The 25181-nt window shown below is 47.0% G+C and overlaps 1 protein-coding gene across 2 annotated transcripts in view; it reads right to left on the bottom strand.

Moving 5' to 3' along the window:
- Positions 1–25181, bottom strand: part of XYLT1 (xylosyltransferase 1) — a 300528-nt gene that overhangs the window by 38653 nt on the left and 236694 nt on the right. For both annotated transcript variants that reach the window (XM_029221895.1, XM_029221896.1), the window contains one exon: positions 8395–8475. In XM_029221895.1, the coding sequence (XP_029077728.1) occupies positions 8395–8475 (81 nt within the window). The remainder of the gene's footprint in view (positions 1–8394; positions 8476–25181) is intronic.

Raw genomic sequence — 25181 nt, 5'->3', positions numbered from 1 at the left:
TGGGCTCTGGAGCCAGAATATTTGGTACAAGTCCTGGATTTGCCACTAACCTTGGGCGACCTGAACATGGATGCCTCAGCTTCTTACATGGAAACTGGCGATCGTCATAATATCTGCCTCAGAGAGTTTAAGTGAGATTATATTATATATGGAGAGGGCTTAGCGTAGTGCTCGGCACTTAGTAAGTGCTTAATAAGTGTTCACCAAGATACTTGACTTTTCCCCTCATCAAGCCAGAAAATTAAAACTTCTATCTGTCCTCTTCTCTGTTCTGGGATTTGGTAGACAGGCATGTGTAGGGCACCTCCACAGCTAAGGAGAAACCCTTTATGCTCTGAGAAGAATGCCTTTTCAGCACCAAGGACAGAAGCCCCAAAGCCCTCACAGTGCACCCATGTCCTGCAATTATTTTAGTTCAGCAATGCCCATAGCTGTGGTGGTAGAGGGCGACAAGCAACACGGGCACCCTGATTCTGTCTGAGAACCACAAATTACAAAACCCTCCCATCTTTCCAAGGCACAAGTCAGTGAGGATTCAGGTCACTGGGTTCCTAGTTTGGCAGCTCCACAGGGGCTCTGTTGGCCATTTCTCACATGTCCAGTGTGGGTTATGCCCCTTCCCAAGCTGGGCTGGAGTCAGCTGTCAGGCCCCAACTCTGCAGTAGTTGGAAGAGAAAAGGGGCTCGGGGTATTTGCTCATTCAGCAACTCTCCAAGTCTCTGTGCTTAGGATATGGTTGTGAAGAAGACAGACATCATCCCTATCCTCTCTCTTCTAAGATGAAAAATAAAACCATAATATTTACCATTTATTGAGCACTTGCTACTTTCTAGGTCCTGTTCCTTGTACTTAATATATATTCTCTCATTTAATCTTCACCACAATCCTATGAGGGTTCATTTTCCAAATGAAGGGACAAAGACACAGAAAGGTTAACTAATTTTCCCAAGGCTACACAGTTGGTTAGTGGCAAGGAAGGGATTCACACCTTAGCAGTCAGGCTCTGGATTCCACACTCTTAGCCACAAGACTGTAACACTGCTCTAGTAAATAGGTAAGTAGTCATAAACAGCTATGAAACACATGAATATGTAATTAGATGTCTGTGAGAAGTGTTATACAGGAAAACTTAGAGTGCAATGACAAAATAAAGAGACAGGGGCTTAATTAGTGGAGACTACTGGGGAAGACTCTGCTGAAGAGGTGGCACTGACAAGAAGCATGAGAAGGAACCAGTCATCTGAAGAAATTTGGGAAGAGCTTTACAGGAGACAGAAATAGTGTGTGCAAGAGCCCAAATGAATGAAAAGAAGCTAACGTGGTAGGAGTGGAAGCTACAGGGAGAAGCTCAGCTTCACTACCTCACACCAGAGGAGGCCAGTCACAGGAAAGGCAGACTCTGACCTGATTGGTGGAAGGAATGTATCAGCCATAAGTACACGTGGCCTGGACATGGCAGGGAACTCCACAATGAACATACTTAGGGAAATGGTATAGCACAGTGGCTAGGAATGTAGACTCTGGAGCCAGACTGCCTGGGTTCGAGTCTCTTTCCCCGTTCCCAAGCTGTGTGTTGTTTAATCTCTCTAGCCTCAGTGTCCCTATCTGGAAAATGGGCATGATAATGACTGTACTTACACCATGGGATTGTTGTGAAAATTGAAAGAATTAATATCTCTAAGGCATTTGGGACAGTCTCTGGAACACAGTAAACTCTATCATTACACATGCCCTGGGCAAAGAGAGCTGACTTGGTTTTGACATTCAGGAATGGAAAAAAACCCAGCCTGAGCAGAAATGCAGAGTTAGGGGCCCAAATCCTGGAACTGAGAATCCCAGGCTTGGTGGCCCATGCTCTTCACATGGGCCCAAATCAGCTTGCACCTCCAAGAGTCTAAAGGTCCATTGAGGGCTAACTGATTTTCCCTATTTCACACATATTTAAAAACAATGTCTACTGCCTTCTGTTCTTATTGTAAAAGTAAAGGGGGCTTCTCTGGTGGCACAGTGGTTGAGAGTCCGCCTGCCGATGCAGGGGACACGGGTTCGTGCCCCGGTCTGGGAAGATCCCGCGTGCCGCGGAGCGGCTGGGCCCGTGAGCCATGGCCGCTGAGCCTGCGCGTCTGGAGCCTGTGCTCCGCAGCAGGAGAGGCCACAACAGTGAGAGGCCCGCGTACCAAAAAAAAAAAATAATAATAATGCAGTTCCTCCATAGAAGGCATGGAACACAAAAAGAAAGAAAAGAAGGAAATAAAAAATCATGCTCTACGTCTCAGAGATGACACCGCACATATCGTCCTTCTAGCCTTTGGTCCACCTTTGACATGCATTGTTTTGAAAAAAGAAAAGATTGAAGGTCGACCTCAAAACTCATACGGAGGCCCACAGAGCGTCTGTGTACACAGCCTTGTATGGGTGCCTGTGTGATGCCAAGCTTTATTTTGACATGGCGCCCATAACTGGATTAAATAAAGTGAACATGCAAACAGGGATAAACTCACCGGTTGGGTTTAAGAAAAGCAAGCGGGAAATGCAATCTGCTTTCCCCATTGGAGATGAGATATTAATTACCTCCTCCCATCAATCATGGTACTAGGAGACAGATGGGGAGAGAGCTCTTCTCCTGATAAGCAAGTTGGCACCAAAGGGCCCCCTGAAAGCAGACTTGCTTAGAGGAGGGTTCCTGGCCAGGCTCTCGATGGATTTGACAACTTTTGGTTAAACAATTGCCTATTTATACATCAAGAGAGGTTTGGGCCTGAAGATTAGTTCAATGTCAGAGAGAAGAAGCTGCTGAAGCTGCTTTAGCTGCCATTCTGGTGCCCAGCGAGGGACTGCCGCCTCTAGCAGGTGGGCCCCAGACCAGGGAACAGGAAGAAACTTGTTTATGCCACTTCTGACCTGAGGGCTGGGACCCCTCCTAGCTTCCTTCTGGTCTAGTCTTCTAACATTTGAAATGCTAGCTGTTTCTCTAAGAGTTGTAGAAAGTGTTTTGAAAACATTAATCACGTGTATATATACCATCTTCAAGGCTTTTCCACTGTTGTCACCATCACCACTATCAACATCACCACCATCATCAACTTAATTTGCGCAACTAACTATTCCAAGAGCTTACTCACATATTCACTCATTTAATTCTTGCAGCAATTCTATGAGATTGGTTTTATTATCATTATTCCCATTTTACAGATGAGGAAACTGAAGCACAAGTGATTGATGTAACTTACCCAAGGCCACACACCTAGTGAGCGCTCAGCATACAAACGCTGGCAGTGGGGGTCCAGGACCCAGATTCTTAACTGCTATGCTATAGGTTTTATGATGTCTGTATGAGACTTTCCTCAATATTTCTTTTCTAAACCAACTTTAGATAGCTTCAACTGTTTTCTTTTAAACTTAGTCTTATTCTAAGCATCATGTCCATGAAATCATCGATTAGATGGGCTAATTATATAAATTTTAGTTGATATACATAAAATCAATACTAACTCTCCCATGATGCCCATTTATGAACACCCCAAAATAATCTCACATATCACTGGTGGATTGTGAACACACTTTGGGATAGGGTGACTCTAGAAAGTAGGGGGAAGACTGATTTTCCTCTCTTGCTCCTTTAAAAATGATTCTGCTTAAAATCAGCAGAGCTTTGCTCTTTCATCCACACACTCCAAGAACTGAAAACAACAGGTCCTCTCAGATGCAGTCACTAATCATGGGGGGATAAAAGTCAGACCTAACCAGACTCCAATGCCAGCTGTGTGGGACCCTGGGCAAGTTAAAGCAACTCTGCAAGCCTCAGTTGTGCTCTTTAAAAGAGGATAACACAACTCGAAAGCGCCTGGCTCGGCACTTCCTGTGGTCAGCGAGGATACTCAGTCCTCCACGATCCCCACATCACTGTCCGGATCTTATAAAGAAGAGGACATGAAGACATGGAGAGTCAAAGCCATTTGTCAAAGTCCCCTGGCTGTCATACGGCAGAGCTGGCATTTTGGCACAGGTGTCTGGACTCCATTGCCCGTGCTCTTAACACCACACCACACTCTGGCCCAGGCCTAAGCACTGGGGCCCTGGTGACCTTGAATTATTTGGAGAACTTAGACCAATCAAGGCTGGGAAATTCCCAGAGGAAACTCTATTCCGGCTGGGAATGAGGGAAATGATTTTCCCTTTCCATCTCCCCGTAAGGGGCCTGTCCCTACACCCTGAGCCTTGATCAGGCTGCCGAGATTTGGGAAACTTCTCCAATACTCCCCGAGCAGAACCCAGGAGTTCCTGGGGATGTTTGCCAAGACCTGCTTCTTCAGGACACTTACTTCTTTTAGGCCTGCAGAGGTTATCTGGGAAACTGATAACTGTGCTATATGTCTTTCAATATATCTAGCTACTTCATTTTTGGAGGAAAGCAAGGAAATACAGTGAACACAACACTCCCCTTGATTTAATTATAGGAACAGTCAGGACCAATTTGGCAGCTATTAAAGTACCAGTTTGCCTTTATGCCATCTCTTAGCAGCGGGAGCTGGAAGTCCAAATTGGCTGCTAAAGGCTGAAGTTGGGGACGGGAAGGTCAAAACTGCTATTAGGAACCACGTGGAATTAAAAAACTAAGGCGCCCTGTGGCCTATTTGGTATCTCACTGCTTGCTTTTGTCCCTCTCCATCTCTCTGTCTTTTAAACTCTCTTCCTCTGTCACACTGTCTGGTCCCGAAGCATGAAGCATCAGAATGGGAAGGCATTTGGAGATCATGTCATTCAACCACTTCGTTTTTCAAAGGGAGAAAATGAAGCCCAGAGAAGCAGAGTGGCTGCCTCAAAGCCACCCAGCATATTGGAGGAAAGCAGGACCAGAACACAGACAGGCTGCATCATGCAGGGATTTGAGCTTGGGCTCTGGGGACACACTCACTTAGGTTTGAGTCCTAACCCTGCCCCAGTTGCGTGAGCTTAAGCAAGTTACTTCACCTCTCTGAGTCTCAGTTACCTTATCAGTAAAATGAGGCTAATACGTTGAGAAGGGTCACCGTCTGGAGCCAGAAAATTAAACCAACACAAAGGGAAAGAGAACAGAAGTTAATGGGTGAGGGTGGTCAAAAGGTACAAACTTTCAGTTATAAAATAAGTAAGTTCTGGGGATGTAATGTATGGCACGGTGACTACAGTTAATAACACTGTGTTGTACATATTTGAAATTTGCTATGATCTTAAAAGTTCTTATCACGAGAAAAAAGATTGTAACTATGGGTGGTGATGGATATTAACTAGACTTATTGTGGTGGTCATTTTACAATATATACATATATTGAATTGTTATATCACTTACTTGAAACTAGTATAATATGTCGGTTATATATTAATTAAAAAAAAGATTCTTGCCAGTGAACTACTTGGCTATTTGATGTGATGTGTTTATTTTACTTTAACCCTCTCTAGAAATAATAAGAAATAATTAAGCAGCCAGAAAAGAAAAAAAAAAGAATTAACAGAGTCTGGGCTTGATGATATCATTTGAACTGCTTGATTCAGCTATGTCTGAAGTCAGATACTAATGTTTTAGTTGCATCACCCAATAACTTCCTTTACCCTTTAAGCGAGTTTGAGCTGAGTTTCTGTCACTTCCCACCAAAAAGGGTCCTTCCTAACATGCCATCAGTGCAGAGCCAGAGCGAAGCCCCATCCAGGCTGCACCCGTGGGAGACATGAGGGAAGATGGGCGTGTCTAGGTTTGTTCAGTGAGGCCTCAACTGACAAAGAGGAGAAAGTCACCGTTGATGGCTCATTTTACTACTGAATTAATTCTAAATTAATCTCCTGAATTCATCTAAGTGAGAGAATCCCAGCTGAGGACTCATGCATGAGTGTTGGAACTTGAGAGCTGTTTTGTCCAGAGAGCCTTGGGTTTTGGGGTTTTAGAGGGAGATGCAAGCAACAACTCCTTAGCCTGCGTCTTTATCCTGCCCTTTATCCTGCTGTGCTGTTTGGGTACCACCTGTCAACTGCTGACGCACATCAACTGGACAAGATGTACTCATACACCCAGAGGCACAACTCTGGCCTATACACCATCTATTTATTTCTCCCACCTGCAATATTTGGGTCCAATGTTTATCATGGCAATGACATCATCACTACCACCACCACCATCATCCTCACAGGGCATTTATGATATGCCAAATGCTTTATATACAACATCTCATTTAATCCTTCCAACAATCTCGTGCGTATAAGTCCATTAATGTCTCCTTTGTACAGATAAGGGAACCGGCTCAGAGAGGTTAAGTCACCAGTCCAGTGAAACACAGACAGGACGTGGTGGATCAGAATTTCAACCCAGGAGGTATGACCTCAAAACCTCATGATTTTAACCTCTGTGTTGTAGCCAGTTCCTAGCACAGGGCCTGGAAATAGTAGATAGAGAATAAATACTGAGCAGGCTGAAACAACAATACCAGGGTGGATGTAATTCAGACACAAGTCTATCAACTTACAGTGGATTCCTTTCTAATGATATGACTTTGCACAAAACATGTATTATGTTACTTGGAAGTGAAGAAGCATCTCCATTCTCTACCTAAGGGTGGGGATGCCAATATCTGGTCTAGTTCTGACAACTTACCACCTCCATGGAATCTTGTTCAGCTCTATCCTGCTTCCATGGGCTTTGGGGCCAGAGAATTGGGTTCAAACTCTAGCACTTACCAGCTGTGTGACTTTGGGAAAATCATTTGGGCTCCCAAAGCTCCCCTTTCTTCTCCTGACAAATGGAGATAATAATACGTATTTTTACATTGAGTGACTGTAAGAATAAAGTTGGATCCCGTGTGAAAAGGGCCCAGCAGAGCGATGTGCACTTAGCAGGAACACAGTCCACTATATGTCTACCATTCTTCTTTATCCACCAGGCCTCTCCAGTGTAGTGGCCAGAACACGCTATATTAATCTGTGCTAATTTACAGAGCACCTTCAAGTCTGGGGGCTCCTTTTAAGTGTAAAGAATGCAGGCTGCCAGTAGGACAGGCCCAATCTAGAAACAGACAGCTGGATGCAATCAAAGTTCAAATTGAGGAAAATGATACAACCCAAGGATTCTGGGGTTACTTCTTGAAAGCTCAGGAAATGGAGCTCGCTGCTTGCTTCTGTCCCTCCCTTCTGTGGATATCTGGGTAAAGGGGATCACAGAAACAGCTAAAATGACACTTCCATCGGCAGTGGTAGAGAACACCTACAGCAGAGCCGGCAAACTGAAATGCCAACAGGGTGAGGTAGGGGAGAGGGCAGCAAGGACTGCAGCAACCTGCAGAACGTGGGCTTTGTCTAAGGACCAGATCATAACTTCCATGAGAAAATTCAAGCACAGATTTAGTGGACCTTTGGCTCTTTTAAGATGAGCTGGAAATCTGGATTTCCCTGGGAAATATTGCTATTTTTAAATGGGGCTATTAACTTTCAAATGAAGCACCTGAATTAAACAAGACAAAACCAGCACGAAGGCCAAAGAAAACACATTAACACACTAAAGGTATCCTGTGAGCTGCCAGATTAAGTTCTGAATGCAACGCTAGGAAAAGGCTCTAAGATGGCAGAGTGATCCTGGGCAGTGTTTTATGTCCAGATGGTGGAGCGGACCCTGTGGTCTCTCCTACAGAGGGTGCTCAAGACTGTGTCCCTTCTAGCTGATCTCTGGCCACGGAGATTTAGACTCAGCTCAAAGCGGGACTGTAGTGATGCTGTTTGGCTTTGCTCAGTTTAAGTGAGAGAGGCACAACAGATCCAGGTTGGGCTTCTGGTGCCTCAAATCCCTGCCAACATCTTAGGCAGCAAGAGTGAGGCAATGGTGAGGGCACAGCACTGGGAGTCGGGATACTTGAGTTCAACTCCATGCTGGTATGAGACTCTTTCCTGCTAGAAGGTAAATTCCATGAGCGTGAGGATTTTGTCTTGTTCTCCTCTAGAAGGGTGCCTGGCACATGCTTGGCACTAAGTGAATATTTGTTGAATGACTGGCTGACCGAATGAATGATCTGGGGACATCATTTACTTAGACTATGGGCCTCAGTCTTCCTACCAATAAATTGGGTATAAAAATGACTACCCTAGTTTCCTTGAAGGACAGCCATAATGTGATAATGGACTCATGAAAGGGCTTGGGGGAAAAGGTGTAAAGGACTATGACATGATGAGACACATTCCCTGTTATCTCTGTCCCTGGCTGGTAGGAGACACCATTTCAGATGCTACAAAGAAAAGGCCAAGGCCCATCCATGCCATGCCTCTCTCCCATCCTCAACTTTTCTCTGGCTGCATCAAACCAGCCTAGAAGGAAGCTCCCAAATGATCACTCAGATTTCCATTTCCCTTTTGCACAAGGGTAGGGGGAGGATATACTACCTGGCATTGTCCCGGCCGTGTGACTTCAAGAAATTCATATCTCGGTATCGGGAGAGAAATGCCACCAGCTGGTCATTTGTCCTGTGGAAGCAAACCGAGAAGAAAGTCAGGGTCCTCCAGAAATCATGGAGACTGTGTCCTGGCTCCTTTCTTTGTCACAGAAACCAGGTCCCCTCCTTCTTTCACACCATGCAGGTAGGTAAGGCATCTTCTTTCATGTGTCGCCATCACTGAGCTTACCACAGTATGCTAAAATGGACTGTTTGTCTCTTACATACTCCATATGCTGTGAACTCCTTGAGAATAAGCATAGTACCTTATTTGTTTTGGAATCTCCAGTGCCCAACACTGGGCTTGGCAAACCGTAAGGCATCAGTGAATACTTCAATGCCAGATACAGAGTAACCTCAGGGCCTTTGCACTTGCCGTGCCTGGGAAATTCTACCCCATATCTTTCCATGTCTCCTCTTGTCATCCAGGTCTCCTTTCAAATGTCACCTCTTCAGAGAGGCTTTTTTTTTTTTTTTTTTTTGCTGCCCAACCTAAAGTAGCACCTGCCTCCCCTCACCCCCATCACATCACTATATTCACAACATGAGCTCATCACCATCTGAAAGAGCTGTATTTGCTCACATTAGGACGTAAGCTCCGTGAGGACAGAACCTAATGAAACTCACTCATCACTGGCACACAGTAAGAGGTACATTAATGTCTGTTGGATGAATGGATGACTCAAGGTGAGATGAGTTTAAACTGACTCCTTCAAATGCGTTTTGAGGAATGAATGAGTCAATGAATGAATGAAGCCATAACCCCCAGGCTGACTGAGAGAACTTTAAGAAATATGAAGTGCGATGCAAACGGGTGACACTGTTCCCGGCATTGTTATCCCAGATTTATCGCCATCAATCTCGGCACTAGCGGTGTAGTCACAGCTGATCAGCTTGTGCGTACAGCTGTGACGGTACTTTAAAAGGCAGTCACACGGGGTCTCCATCTGCCAGAAACGCGGTTGCCTCTTACGCTGAATAAACCCGAACAGGTAAATGGTGCTGAAGTGACAGCTCCTTTATCATCTGGCTTCTCGGCTCAGGGATTTTTACTTAGAAGGAAAGGGTTAACCATTGTTTCAAATTGGGAGAAACGGTGAAGGCGCACCTCTGGGAAGAGAAAGGAGGCTAGACTCTGGGGGGCAGGTGGGTGCCTAAGAAAGCGATGCCTGTGCTCTGGAAGCAGAAAGGGCTGGGGACAGATCCCAGCTCCACTCCTGACCCAGCTGTGTGTCCTACGGTAAGTCATTCAACCTGAGTGGCGGCCTTCACCTGGCTGCCCTTCACACAGGAGGTATACGTACTGATGGATAACTGGGTGGACTTAAAGGGCATACAGTAGGTGCACAATAAATGCGAGCTGCTCTGCTTTGGGCCTCCCACCACCCGGTCAGGGCCGCCCTCACCCCTCACCCCCTCCTTCAGTTCCCTGCATCACCTGCAGTGGCGCCACTCCAAGCCCCTGCTCTCTGGTTGGACAACTATTGTTGACCAACTCATAATTTCAGCGGAGGGGGACGGAGAAGTTAACAGAGGCTGCAGTGGAAACGAGCACTGCCGACATCCCGTACTAATTTACAGAAATCAACACCACTTCAAAACCTGCCGTTCTAGTGGCTGCAAGATGCCAGAAAAACCCCGTGTGCCTACAGCAAGGTAAACCCGCCCAGACACAGACGCAGAAAGCTTAGTCCTGCGGATGCGCACAGAGGCGAATCCCAGGGACACAGGCAAAAGGCCAAGTCCACGTGTTCATGCGCACGTGGAGCATCTCTGCAAACAGGCGACGTAAAGCCCACGCGTGCTTCCCTCCCAGTTACGGGTTGCTGTGGGCAGAGGGCCTCTTGAAGTTGCTGGAGAGGTGGAAACTAAACCAGCCTGCAAAGGAAATGAAAGCAATCTCTCTTTCCAAACCATAGAGGCCCGTTCCATCTCCGCGTCTGTAGCAGTTCCTGTTTACCAACCCCCTCTCTACTCCCTGCGACAGTTCATTATTGTCCTCCTGATGAATACCGGGACAAGTTAACCTCTGAATGGGTCCCTGGCAGCAGGAATAATAAAGAGGGGCCTCTGAGCGGCCTCAGTGGCAGGATTGAAGGGGCCGGGCCGGGGCTCCTGGGCCCCCTCTCACGAAGCCTCAGGCCTCCCAGGGTCAGCGGCTGAGGCTCCATTTAGCAGCCCCAGAAAGCGCTTTTCAGGGCCCCGAGCTGGGGCCATTGTCACATTTACCGCTTCACTGCGTCCCCATCTGACTGGGATGAATAGGCATTTAGCGAATTTACTTAGCGATGCTTCCACATGAAATCGTCTCAAAAGATGACATCTTAGGGGAGGGAGCGTAGACAGGGAGGGGGCTGCGTATTCCAGGCCCAGAGCTTGTGGGTAAAGCGATTTTCAAAGCACAGCGCTGGGTCCTGGCTGGGCTGGACACGGAGGGGCCCCTGCCTCCCCCTCCTTGGGTGAAGAGCCTGCCCCTCGAGTTAAAACCTGTCCCCCAGCCTTTCTGCAGGGGGAGACAGAATCCGGCTGAGGACCAGGTTTCCCTGTGGGGCTTTCCGACGCCTGTTGGTAATTGCCTACATAATATTTAGTTCCCTCTGAATAATTAACAGCTTGCGAACTGTTGTCATTTTACCCAGTTCCGTGCTCTCTCCCACTCTCTCCCCCTCACACGCATTTCTCACTCCTTTCTGGTGGAGTCATTTGCCAAATGAATTCCACAGCTCATCACTTGTGTCTGTCTCCTCCACAATTTTCTTCCACCTTTTGTGGAAATTATCAGAAGACACGTCTATGCCAGTTCCTCCGATTCATGGTGGGGCCTCTGGGACCCATCACTGTGGCCTTTGGAGCCACTGGGACATCTTTATGGGAATATGTAAGTAAATAAATATTATAGTAAATAATTTGTTTTAATAAATACATTTATTTTAATGTAAATAAACTTATTGGAACCATGTGGGAACCTCGGTTAGAAGGAAATACATGAATAGTAAAATGAGCTCCTGAAGCACCACCATTATGAAATGTCCACCATGCCCTAGGCCCCAGGGCAGACTTTTGCTACAATTTATTGCATTTAATAATCACAAAGAGTCTCTAAAATGCGAGTTTCATTCCCATTTTACAGATGGGCAACTGAGACTCAGAGAAAACACCCATTTAGTGAACAGTGCAGAACTAGGATTGGAACCTGGTTCCAAATGCAAAGCTCGTGTTCTTTGCTACTAGATGGCTTCTACAAGTGAATGAATGGATGAATGAATGAATGAATGAGTGAATGAATTCCATCCCAGGTACAAGAGAAAACATACATGTGTTCCACTGCCTCCTTGTTCAGAGCCTGGTCTTGGGACCAGCAGCATTAGCCCACTGCTATTAGACATGCCCTACCTCAGGCTCCACCCAAGATATACTGAGTTAAAATTTGCCTTTTAACAAGACTCCCAGGGCATGTGTGCGCCCTTTAAAGTTTAGGAAGTGCTGCTTCAAGCCAAGCATGAATATTGGTAGTTAATTCTCTTCCTCTTCATCTTCTCCCCACCGTCTCTTCCTGAGAGCCCAGACTTCAGGCAGGTTACTTTCATCTCAATAAGCCTCAGGTGTTGGGAGTATTAAATAAAATAATGCACGTAAGACCCGTGCGGTAGCACCCAGCCCACAGTGAGCCCTTGATAAAGGTTAACTGCTATTTAAGAGTATTATTATTGCCATCGTGAGCATCAGAAGCTTAAGACATTTTGAACTGAGGACAGCAGTATAAAGACCCAACCTGATTTGAACTTGGAAAGCTCTCTGTGCTTCATACCCACGAATTTTCTGCGGAGCATGGTTTGGGAGATGCTCCACAGAAGGGAACCTGTCTACAGTCTCCCAGCTGGCATCACAGTTATGAACTGGCTCCCAGAGGACCACCACACTGCTGTGTGTGTCAGATACGCATGTAGCTCTGGGCATGAAGACACCCAGGAAGAAGGGGGATAGCTCTTAGGTCCTCGGGTGCCCAGAAGTCCAGTCACAGCCCAGTCTGTCTGCAGGCAGCGAGTGGCAGGGCAAGGAGCGGATGGGACCTGCTCAGTTTCGCTTGGAAGGAACCCATCCCAGAGCCAACTGCCCTCCTCTGGGTCCCTCCTGCCCACCCCGATAGCCCTTCCCTGATACAGGATGCTAACACGCTGCCAGAGGTGTTCATGGCTGATGGCGAGGCTGACGGCGCTAAAGCAAAGTTCAGCACAGAGTTTTGTGAATGTCAGGATTTCAAACCCCTGATGCTGCCAGGTATGCCCAGACCCCAGAGGGCACCGGATGTAGCCCTCCTGGAGGCAGTGGGCGGGCCATTTGTGGAGCGAAGTGTGTGTGAGAGGCAGTGGATGGAGGCCTGTGGAATCGGGCAAGCTGAGCATTGAGGCACCTTCAGTCTGAGCTCAGAATATACTACAGTATTTCCCCAACTTCTTCCACTAGTGTATCATCTGTACAGTTATTTCCTATATATGTTCAATTTAAGTACCACCTTTGCATTACCCTATGCAACAATATTTGTGGTAGCTGATGTACCCTTCTATTTTTCAAATTTCAAACGGCAAAATACACATAAAATTTGCCACCTTAACCACCTTAAGTGTACAGTTTAGTTGTATTAAGAACATTCATATTGTCGTGCAACCATCACCACCATCCACCTCCAGAACTCTTTGCATCTTGCAAAACTGAAACTCTGAATCCATTACACAACAACTCCCCACTTCCCCCGGCAACCATCCTTCTACTTTCCGTCTCTGTGCATATTCAGAGTAGTCAAACTCTAGGGACCTCATGTAAGTGGGACCATACAGTATTTATCTTTATGTGACTGGCTTCTTTCACATGGCACAATGTCCTCAAGGTTCCTCCCTGTGGTGGCATGGGTCAGAATTTCTATCCTTTATAAGGCTAAATAATATTCCATCCTGACGTACCGTTTTTATGTTTTCTCCTATGACATGTGAAAAGCAATAATGATGCCTTGTCCGTGTTCCTCCTAAAGCAACTGGGCCACCAAAGGCATATGGAGAATGGCCATCTGCCCCGGGGTGCCCAGGACTGAGGGGGTGCCCAGGACACAGAAGTTTTCATTTTAAACTCAGGTGGTTCTGGGCACATGGATCTGCCACGAGATGTGTGACCCCAGGAGAAGCGTCATCCTCCATCTTTCTATGATAAACCCGAGTACAGAAAACCACGATGGTGGGAAGGCCAACTGTAACCCTCTCCTGTGCTTTTAAAATTATAACCATGAAACTCAGGCTATAGCAAGATCATGAAACTACAGCAGAGGCAACACCAGCATCTAACACGAGTACCTACTATGTGGGGACACTATTTTAAGCACTCTGTACCTATTAACCCACTTATTCCTCATGGCGACCCTATGAAGTAGATGCTGTAGTATTTATATCCATTTTTTATTACAGAAACGGGAATATGCATCTTCGTGGCTTTTTTTTTTTTTTTGGCGGTACGCGGGCCTCTCACTGTTGTGGCCTCTCCCGTTGCGGAGCACAGGTTCCGGACGCGCAGGCTCAGCGGCCATGGCTCACGGGCCCAGCCGCTCCGCGGCATGTGGGATCTTCCCGGACCGGGGCACGAACCCGTGTCCCCTGCACCGGCAGGCGGACTCTCAACCACTGCGCCACCAGGGAAGCCCCAGACTTCATCCTTTTAATGGCCGCACAGCCTCCTATGGAATGGGCACAGCTGATCCCCTAGTGATGGACATTTAGGTTGTTTCCTCATTCGCCTCCCTGCTTGCAGGTATTGCTCCTACGAACATCCTCGCACATTTATCTTTCCACATGTGGGTATGATAGATTTTTGTAGGATTAAATTCCCAAATGTGGAACTGTTCATGCAAAGGATGCCTTTGAGTCTCTCTTTGCTTTCAGAGAGACTCATTACATGGACTGAGGCTGCCCCAAGGGTTGAGGGCATGGCTGGGGCTCACATCATTACACAGGAACTGACCAGCTGGCTACCAGTGGTGTGGGCAGGGAGAAGGAAACTGTAAAGGGGATGGAGGTGGGGAGGCTGGTGGGCTTCTCCAGCAGGCTGGCCAGGCCTGAGCAGGGGCCTTCTGGTTTCCCCATGGTACCAACAGCCAGTGGGACCCAAATGAACCTTCTGTCAAGCAGCATGGGTGTGGGGGGCATGGCAGAGAACTACCCTCCTCGGTACTCGGGGCAGCTGTTCCAGCTGGTGCCCATCTGTCCACTAATAGCCCCGGGATTTTCCATCAGGCACCTTGGACGATACTTTTCAGGAACCTGGCTAGAGTCATGAGGCGAGCAGGCACTGGGTCTAATTCCATTCTGTTCCTCCAGGACCCGGTACACAGTAGGTGCTCAACAGTGATTCAGCACAGCGTCCGCCCCATGGGACGGGCTCAGCTCCCAAGGGCGGAGAGCACAGGCATTCACTTCTACATCTGTGCCTTTGCCCATCCCATTCCCTCTGCCAGGAATGCTGCTCCCTGTGTCTCTGACCTGGGAGAGATGTGGGGCAGAAAACAATCATAATGAGGGTAGAAAACATGCCTTTTGTTGCCTGCAAAGTGCTAAGTGCTCCTCCTTCTTTTAATTTCACAGTAACCCCATCACGTGGGTACTAGTTTATATGTGAATAAAGTGGGACACAGAGATTTAACAGTTTGGCCAAAGTCTTAGAAGAGGTGGAGGTGAGATCTGGACCTCAGCACCCCAGGTCGAGAGCGCAGGCTCTTTTCAATCCTGCTTTCCTCGTGGTGAACAGGCTACAGGAATGTGCTTCATTTCTTTAGAAAGAGCCAGGAAACAAGCAGAGGAAACCGCAGCCACCTTCTGACGCCTCCTGCTTCCTTCCAAGGGGATCGTTGTGGAGCATAGGTTGCACATGAGGCGTCGTCTGTCCGGGGTGTGGGCCTTTCTGTGGCGCCGTCTACAATCTGACCCCAGCCACCTGATTCCTCGCACTGCACTCCATCCCACAAGCGGATTCAGACCCATTTTTCCATCCGGCTTATTTCTTTTTGGGTTGGGGAGAGACACTCCCATCACTGTCCTCGACTTTCCAGACGGCTCATGCTTGAGCCTTACCGAAGTCTTCTTATCTGCTAGGAAATCTCTCAGGAAGGCCAGAACTCCAGAACAACCAGAGGAAAGGCCAAGTTCAGAGTTCCCTGAAGAAGAGGCAAGAGCAAAGGCAACTGGAGATAAGAGAAGGCAACCCCTGATTCGAATGTAGTGGAAGCTCATAGCGAGACCTGAGTGCTAGGATACAGGGAAAGCTAGATGCTGTAATTCTTCCTGGACCCTGGGGGCATAATTACAGCCATAGTTGGGTACCTGAGGAAAAGTGAACTGGATAAAATGCAGCCCCAGCTTCTAGACTCCACTCTAATCCATCCTCGGGGAAGCAGTTGTAAGATCTTCTAAAACGTAAGTCTGATCGTGCCCCTTCTTCTACTTAATACCCTTGGTGGTTCTCCATCCCCTGCAGGACAGTGTCCTAACTCCTTAGCAAGGCTAGAAAGTGGGTTGTCAGCTGGTTCTGCCCGTTCAGTCTCGAGATTACTTGAAGTTCTCTAAACGTTCTGTGCCCTTTCATGACTTTAAGATTTTGCAAGTTCCGTCTGCTCTCCTGGGAAACATGATTTCCCAGTTTGATAGGTCAGAGGCCAGAACCCTGGAACCTCAGTGGGTAAGGCAGTCATGGTACCTGTCCTCTAGTGGCGGGGACAGTGGGGCAGGCAGACAAACAGGGAGATTCTTGGGATAGGGGGTGAAACGCCAGGTGAACTAAAGCACAAAGCATTCTGGAGGCACCAGGGGACAGCTCTTCCCCTCCACACAGGCAGACAGCAAACTAGATAACCACCTGGATAATAAAACCCAATTGCTTTTAATTGGATGCACCTTTTTGTTACTGGTGAAAATGACGCAGAATTAAAACATGCTCACTGCGTTTCTAGGAACTGGCAAACCATTTCTCAAAGCCTCAACACTTTCACAGAACATTTGTAAAACACACATTTTTCATTTTAAGCATACATCAGCCATTCTAAGAGGCAGTTTATCTGACTTTCCATCGGTGGGAACTCTAAACACGTCAGCCCTTCCTCCAGATGGCTGTAATGGAAAGGTAACTGACAAGAATCAGCACCCAGAGGCAGAGCCTGATAAAATAACATTGCTGAAATCACGAATGAAGAACTGAATTGCCATTCAGCTGCGCGTGCACGCACGTGTGTGTGTGTGTGTGTGTGTGAAGTCTGTTTGATTGTATTTTAATTCTCTGAAATCTGGTTGTCCTCATATGCCACGAGACATCTCAAATGAGCAGAACATTTGGTTAACTAAATCCTGCATCCCTTTACAACGACTCATGACAGCCGGTTATTTGATTTGGTTTTGAGGGGGACAAGACAAGGCCTCCTTTGGAGGACATCAAAAGACTGAATCTTAAAAGTAAATGCGATTTATGTGGGAAAGCCAAAACTTCGCTGCAATGAAAGCTGTTTTCAGAAAGGTGTTTGTAGAAGTTTCTCTCTGATCTTTGCCACTTTCTTGCTGTTTGATTTTAAGCAAGCTCGCTGAGTCTTAGTTTTCTAATCTGCAAAACAGGAATGACAATGGCCTCTGAGTTGCCTGTGTGTTGGGGGTATGGCACGCACAGTACCTGGCCCATAGTAGGTGTTCAGTAAAAGGGAGCCTTCAGAAGGAAGTCCCTAGATCCTTTGCTTAGAAATGCTGGAGGGAAGGCATTCCCACTCCTTACCAATCTTCTATCAAGCTGTGACATTTTAACTCTTATATGCCTGTGTTCCCATTTATAAGTTATATATGTTCAGTTCCCTTGACTGTAAGCTACCTGAGGACATGAACCTTGTCTGATTCGTCTCTCTTTCCCCAGTGTCCAGCACAGGCCTGAAACAGGGCAGGTTCTAGCAGCCACATGCCTCTTCCTCTTTGGGTCCTCATGCCTGTTTTAGAGTGGTCCACAGAAACTGCTCTAAACACGTGTGCTGCATTCCAGAATGAGGGCTTTTCTGTACTGTCCCTTATGCTGGCAACACCTTTCCTACACATTTGCCTGGTCAATTCCTGCCTGTTTTTGCAAGAATCAGCTCAGTGTCAGTTCAACTGGCAAGGGATAGAGTATAAACGAGTGTTAAACTAAACTGATCTGTATTAATAAGTTCAACTTTCCTTCTGTGTGTATGGCTAAAAACAGATATTTTACACCATTTCACATTCCCCTGGGTTCAAATGATGGCAATGACCTATGATCCATTCCAAGTCACCAGACAAGTGTCCCCAATGCACCAACACTAACACATCAGTATTTGAAGTGGTTAAAATAATACAGAGAGATGTAGGTTCAAGTTCTGGTTCCACCACTTATGAGCTGTGTGGCCTTGGGCAGGTCATTTCATCTATTTGAAGCTCAATTTCCTCTTCTTTAAAACTGAGGATGGGGGCTTCCCTGGTGGCGCAGTGGTTGAGAGTCCGCCTGCCGATGCAGGGGACACGGGTTCGTGCCCCAGTCTGGGAAGATCCCCCATGCCGCGGAGCGGCTAGGCCCGTGAGCCATGGCCACTGAGCCTGCGCGTCCGGAGCCTGTGCTCCGCAACGGGAGAGGCCACAACAGTGAGAGGCCCGCGTACCGCAAAAATCCCCAAAAAAAAAACCTGAGGATGATAACAATACTTACACTTTATGGGGTGGCTATGAGGATTAAATGAAATAAGAGGGCATTAACTGTTGCTTGCAACTGAACAATCCTGGCTGATACAGAAACTGGTATCAGAAGTGGGATAATGACTGGTGGGCAGGGGAGAGCAACAGGTATCGCTTCTAGGTTGAGTAGCTTAGCCCACAGAAGGCTAAAACGCTAGCTATCATTATCGTTGTTATTATTATTACTTCTCTAGGACTAAAGTCTGTGTTCTGCTGGGGGTGGAATACAACAAGGATCTCCATCTCCCAGAACATCAGGGTTAGGTCAGTTCAGATTTCAGCCCTGGGGTGAGACTTAGCTCAGAGGACAGCTGACTGTCCCTGAGCACCTTGGCAGCCTGCCAGGTTCACTAGCCTGTTCGTATTGGAACCAGGTCAAGATGCAACACAGAAGAGAAGCCACACACTCCTCCACGGAAAAAGAAATGCTGTAGCCACCCTTGCAAACCTCAAACAGACACAGATTCTTGGCTCAAGAGAGATTCTGGAGGATCAGGACATGCTGCACCCAGGGTATTCTTTTTTTTTTTTTTTGCGGTACGCGGGCCTGTCACTGCCGTGGCCTCTCCCGTTGCGGAGCACAGGCTCCGGATGCGCAGGCTCAGCGGCCATGGCTCATGGGCCCAGCCGCTCCGTGGCATGTGGGATCCTCCCGGACCGGGGCATGAACCCGTGTCCTCTGCATTGGCAGGTGGACTCTCAACCACTGCGCCACCAGGGAAGCCCAGATTCAGCTTTTTTAACTGGTATTACTGAGTTGTATGGACCCATTTCAACGGGGGTAACTTAAGCCCTGGTTTTATTTGACTGTCCGTGAACTCATGCATCCTGCTCATTGGGTAAAGCCTATCCATTTACAGGCACTCCTGATGTGTTTACTAGGGGTAATGCCTTAGTCCCACTCCCCTTTTGTTCTTATAGTGACAGTGTTTCTTAAGAAAAAAAAGTTTAACGAATGTCACCTGGGACTATTCCAAAGACCTGTTCACACATGGCTATGCTGGAAAGGTACTGGTACAAATTCACTGATCATTGATGAATTATCTGCAGTGCGAGGTCCTCGAATATTTTAACGGCTTGGATTATTAAAGGGGACTGTATTGTAAATTGTAAAACAGGACGTATGTATGCTGCCTGGGGGGAGTCCTGTCTGTTTTGCTCCCGTCACTCTACCCCTGCTCATCCATTCAGCAGATACTTATGTTAGACCTACTGCGTGTCAGCCACTGTTCTAGACGCTGGAGACACAGCGATGATCGACTGAGACCATGTCTCTGTGAGAACTTATCCCTGCTCCCGGGGCATCCACTGTATGTCCTGGATTAGCTTCCCTCCTGTGTATCGGGAACGGTACTAGTTATGTTCCATACTTGCAAGAATCGAGAACATAGTCACCCTGACGATCTGCTGTGTTCTGAGGTTCAGATGAGGATCCCCAGCTGAGAAAGGCTTGGCTGGCACAATGTCTGGCACATAATAGTCGCTTAATATACACAGGGACAAAGGTTGAATGAAATCCCTGAGGCTGTGCAAGGTCCCTGAAATGGAATTGCCAAACGTACATAGAACCCCTTTTACACCAAGGCAGATACCTGGGCAGGTCCAACTGAGATGAGTCCAACTGAGTGATAGCCAGATGTGCCACTGTCCTGCAGGGGCATCACTCTGCGTTGGGTGACCGGGTTTGAAGCTTGCTTATCTGCTTCCTTGCTCCATTTCCTTGTCTGAGTTGGGCAAAGACTTCATGAGATCATGTATGTGAAAGGCTCAGCCCAGTGCCTGGCACACAGTAAGTGCTTGATTATCCCAGAGCTCTTGTTGCCTGTTCCCTCTGAGGGAGAGGAAGGATGACTGGCTAGCTGGCTTCCCCAGGCACACCAGTTACAATCATCAGGGCTTTCCCCAGGGGGAGCTGTGACCCTTGGGGCATGGACAGCGCCCAGGAGCTCAAGAACAGCCCGGAGATGGAAACAACCTAAGTGTCCATCATCGGATGAATGGATAAAGAAGATGTGGCACATATATACAATGGAATATTACTCAGCCATAAAAAGAAACGAAATTGAGCTATTTGTAATGAGGTGGATAGACCTAGAGTCTGTCATACAGAGTGAAGTAAGTCAGAAAGAGAAAGACAAATACCGTATGCTAACACATATATATGGAATTTAAGAAAAAAAAATGTCATGAAGAACCTAGGGGTAAGACAGGAATAAAGACACAGACCTACTGGAGAATGGACTTGCGGATATGGGGAGGAGGAAGGGTGAGCTGTGACAAAGTGAGAGAGAGGCATGGACATATATACACTAACAAACGTAAGGTAGATAGCTAGTGGGAAGCAGCCGCATAGCACAGGGAGATCAGCTCGGTGCTTTGTGACCGCCTGGAGGGGTGGGATAGGGAGGGTGGGAGGGAGGGAGACGCAAGCGGGAAGAGATATGGGAACGTATGTATATATATAACTGATTCATTGTGTTGTGAAGCTGAAACCAACATACCATTGTAAAGCAATTATACTCCAATAAAGATGTTAAAATGAAAAAAAAAACAAAAAACTGTCAACCTAGTGAATTTACCCTCTTGTCACCCTATTGCCATCATTTATTGATTGAGCACTTTCTCTGTGCCAGGCAAGGCACTTCACATTTCACAGCTTCATCCCCACGGCGAAGGCTGAGGTAGGTGACTGATGGTTCCCATTTTACAGATGAGAAAACCAGGGTATGGAAAGGATGAGCAACTTGTCCAAGGTTTCATGACCAGTAAATGGGATAGGCTGGCTTCAGACTCTGCTGACTCTGCAAGTGTACACTCGGATCCCTTTGCTACACTTCCCATGGCCTCAGTTCTGGAAAATTTCTGCCAAACAGAGATGAGAAAGAAGGTTTCTGGGTCCGGCTCCAGGTTTCAGTGTCCCTACAGGAAACCCAGGGGCCTGGGGACTAAGAAACCCGAGTGGCGCAGAAAACCCAGCAAAGAGAGAAAAATAACTGTACTGAAACAACAGGGGGGACTGGCCTGATGGAAAATAACTACCTGAGCTATAATGTATATATCCACTAGCAGAAAATATTAGCTATTGTATTTCCCCTCTTCCAGCAGCCTGGTATAGCTCTCTACTTTTTTTCCTTCCTTTTTTTTCCCACTGCCAAGCAATTGATTAAGAACTAAAGCAATCTCATCATGGCGCTTTCCAATAAAAAACTTTTCACAGGTTACCTGATGCTTTTAGGATAAACTGGGGCTTCTTAACATGGCCCTCAGGGTCCCACAGCATCTGGGTCAGCCTACCTCTTCAGCCTCATTCTATTGGCTTATCCCCTTACCATACCCTGTCCACCTAACACTCTCAACTTGCTGCATGGGCCATGTTCCCTCATGCCTCAGGGCCTTTGCACACACAGCCCTCTCTGCCTGGAATACTCGGCCCCTATTTTTTTTTTTTTTCACCCAATTAGTTCTTTCTCTACTTCTAACTCTCAGTTTAAGGACACTTTTCCAGGGAAGCTTTCTCTGATTCCCTAGAAGAGAAAAGGTTATATACATGTTGGCTTCCTATATTATATGTATGTGAACTTCTGTCCTAACAATGTCATAAGGATATAATTATTTAATGCTAATCTATGAAGGCAGGAATGTTAACCCTAGTGGTGGCTGTAACTGCAGATCCTAGCAAATGTCTGGCACATTGTATGTTCCCGCTAAGCATGTGCTGACTAGTCAGTCAACAGATTGACTATGTGAATGGATCAATCAATCAACAGTGAGGAACTTACATGTATGTGTATACCTGAATCACTTTACTGTACACCTGAAACTAACACAACACTGTAAATCAACTATACTTCAATAAAAATAAATAGTGAGGAACTAAAGCTGATATTTCATTAGAGTGTACTTTGCGGTCATCACCTTGGTTAAAAATTCATCTCTCACTTGTCAAATCAACACTGCAACCTGTGGCAGACTCATGGGACAAATTACAGACAGGGAGCCCAGACACATCCAGGCAGAACGATGGTGGGGAACCAGACACACAAAATCAACCAGATTTACAGAGAGCACTACAGGAACACATGCGTCCAGTCACTCTGGGAAATCTTTGAGAATTAGCTGGCTTCAGGGCATTAGTCAGCAACTTGCCTGATCGGCCAAGGAAAGACAAACGAGTCTTGTGCTTTGAGGGGAAGCGGGAAGCTGGGGTACGTCCTGAAATCAATGAGTCTCAGGATTCAATGTCATTAACCTTTTTGATTCAGATTGAGTTAGGTAGTGCAGGGTGATTTAAGTGCTAAGGGGCACCAGCTATTTCTGACAGGCTTATGCAGAGAAAGCTGAGTGGTAAGAACATCCAATTTGCTCTGGTTGACACACACTATGAAGGGCTGGATAGGCCTACAGTCCTGTAGGCCCCTCTGTGAACAAATGACCAGGGCCAGGCAACACTGACGGGTGACATGGATTTCATGTGCTTCTTTCTAGCTCAAGTTCAGTATTGGTAAGCCATGCAGGTTGGGGAAAAATAAAGTAAACGGAGACTGCTGTTTTATGTCAAGTTCAGCCACCCACAGCTGGGTCGGGGTCCAGGCCAGGCTCCAGAGGATGTTGACCAGAAGACCCTGGGAATCTCTACCACCCTTTCTCTATCCAGGGTCCTGAAAGTTGAAGCAAGGAGTCCATCAATGTTGGCACCTTGGGTGACAGACTCATCTGAGATAATGCAGGAAAGGCCATGCCTGGGAAGATGGGTGGGTGGACAGGGAACTAAATCTGCAAAGGCTGAGACAGGTGTGTTCTGGGCAAGGCCATTATCTGAATGTGGGAGATCTGGCAGAATGGTCTAGTGCAGGGGTCTGTGAACTATGGCCCAACACATGTTTTCATATATAAAGTTTTACTGGAACACTGCCATGCCCATTTGTTTACATCCTGTCTATGGCTACCTTATTGCTATAGTGGTAGAACTGTGTCATTGTGACAGAGACCATAAAGCTTGCAAAACTTAACCTAAAAATAACAAATATTTTATTTACTATCTGGCCCTTAATAAAAACGTTTGCTGACCCCTGCCATTATGCTGTTCCTCTTTTTTTGGTCATTCATACATTTTTCTCACGACTTTTTGGCATATCCACCTTATCAAAGCGCCTTCCTGGCCCACCCTCCCTTCTCTTTCCAATGCTGTAATTTTCCTCAGACATATTTCCACTCTACGCATTACCCATTCTCTTATCTATTGTCTCTTTCTCTCATCAGCACCGGGTGGGGTGGTGGGCACACCATGAATATGCTTTATTTATTGTTGTATCCCAGCACCCAGAAAAGTGCCTGGCATACATAGTAGACACTCAATAAATATTTGTTGAATACTTGAAGAACCACTCACCCCTTGTATTTTGCTTTATTAATATTTTCTTATTTAGATCAACTATTTTTTTAAAAAGAAAAATTCAACTTCAGAAAGCTGGGGCATGCTAGTTTTTCCTTACACGTGTTAATATAGATAAATACTGCCATTTTCAAAAACTCACCTGCGTACTCCTTTAAATCATCTGGCTTACTGCGGCTATGACTTGGGAAGCCCCGGCTTGTGGTTAAGGACAAGTGGGTTGAAGCCTGAGCTCCATCTCTCAGTAGATGAGTGACCTTGGGTGAGTCCTCACATCCCTTGTCTCTCAAATGGGGGTGATGAGGTCCTGCCTCACCAGGTAGCTGAGAGATGAAATGAGACCACAGGCACTAGCACAGCACCCTGCGCACGCTTGGGGCTGGATGAACAGAGGCGGGGACACTGGGGGAGCGGGCATCTCCTGGCAGATCAAGTCACGACAAGCCGCACCTCGGCTCTGCAGCCATCGCTCTCAATGAAGCCCATCTCGGACACTGCCCTCTGCTGTACCGCATCCCGGCAGAGCAGTTTGGATTAATGGGACCATTTAGCTGTAGGTGTTCAGAGAATGCAATGTTTAAAGTAACTTGTTAGAAACTTCCCCAGGGCGGCAAAGTTTTAAACAAAGATTGACTCTGTAATAAAAAATTGCTTGGCCTTAAACCACATTCCAGCATCTCAAAGAGCACATTTATGCTCAGAAAGGAGTGGCAACGTTTGTGCCCCTGGCTGGGTTTGCCAAGTAATGCTGACTGATGAACACGATTAAACTGCACCGAGGACACTCCTTGTCTTGGGGGAGGAAAGGACACAGGAGACAGCCGGCGGCTCTTGGGGACACAATTTCCATCCCTCCTCCATGAGGGAACAAAACACTGATGTGGGATTCCACTCGGGCCCTACTCTGGGAAGGCTGGCCAGCACCACCAAACGGCCTCCTCTTTCCCACTCTCCACTTTCCGACTAAGCAGTGTTATGGGCACTGGGCCAGGGCCAGAATCTGGGTTTCAGATGTCCAGTCTGGCCTCAGTGGGGCTGTTTCTCTTCAGATGGACAAGTGTGTGTGGGAGGAGGCTTGCGACTCTGCTCTCTGCCTTGGCATCTACCCTGTGACTATTTCCCAGGCTGGGACCCATCCAGATGTCAGAGCTGACATCTGACACGTTCAGAAACTGCCTGGGAGCCTTATAGTGGCCACCAGGTTGGTCAGGGACAGATCGTTTGAGCCTGGTGATGGGGTGGGGGAAGTGAGGTTGAAGAGGAGGTCTAAGGTAGAACTTTGGAGGAAGGTTCCAACTTGAACCTTCAGGGAGATTGCAGCTGCGATGACTCAAGAGTGTTGCTTCAGCCCATTGCAGTCAAGCAGGCTGATCAACACCAAGGCTCTTTTCAAAGAGCCTTGCAGCAGGGAGGGGCAATGGGGGCTGGGCTGCTCAACTACAGACTGACCACAAAAAAGGCCAGACCATGATTTTGGTGCAGAATGAATAACTGTCCAGGATTTTTAGCTATCATAAGAAGAACAATAAGAGACCCATTTTCTGGGAACTTGTAATAAATGCCCAACTCTGCACTGGGCCCTGTGTTTTACTA

The sequence above is a fragment of the Monodon monoceros genome, unplaced genomic scaffold, assembly GCF_005190385.1.
Source record: "Monodon monoceros isolate NGI ecotype Baffin Bay Population unplaced genomic scaffold, NGI_Narwhal_1 Super_Scaffold_13, whole genome shotgun sequence".
In the NCBI taxonomy this organism is placed as follows: domain Eukaryota; kingdom Metazoa; phylum Chordata; class Mammalia; order Artiodactyla; family Monodontidae; genus Monodon; species Monodon monoceros.
Note: the sequence above shows the minus strand (reverse complement) of the source record. Positions and strands in the feature narration are given on the sequence as shown.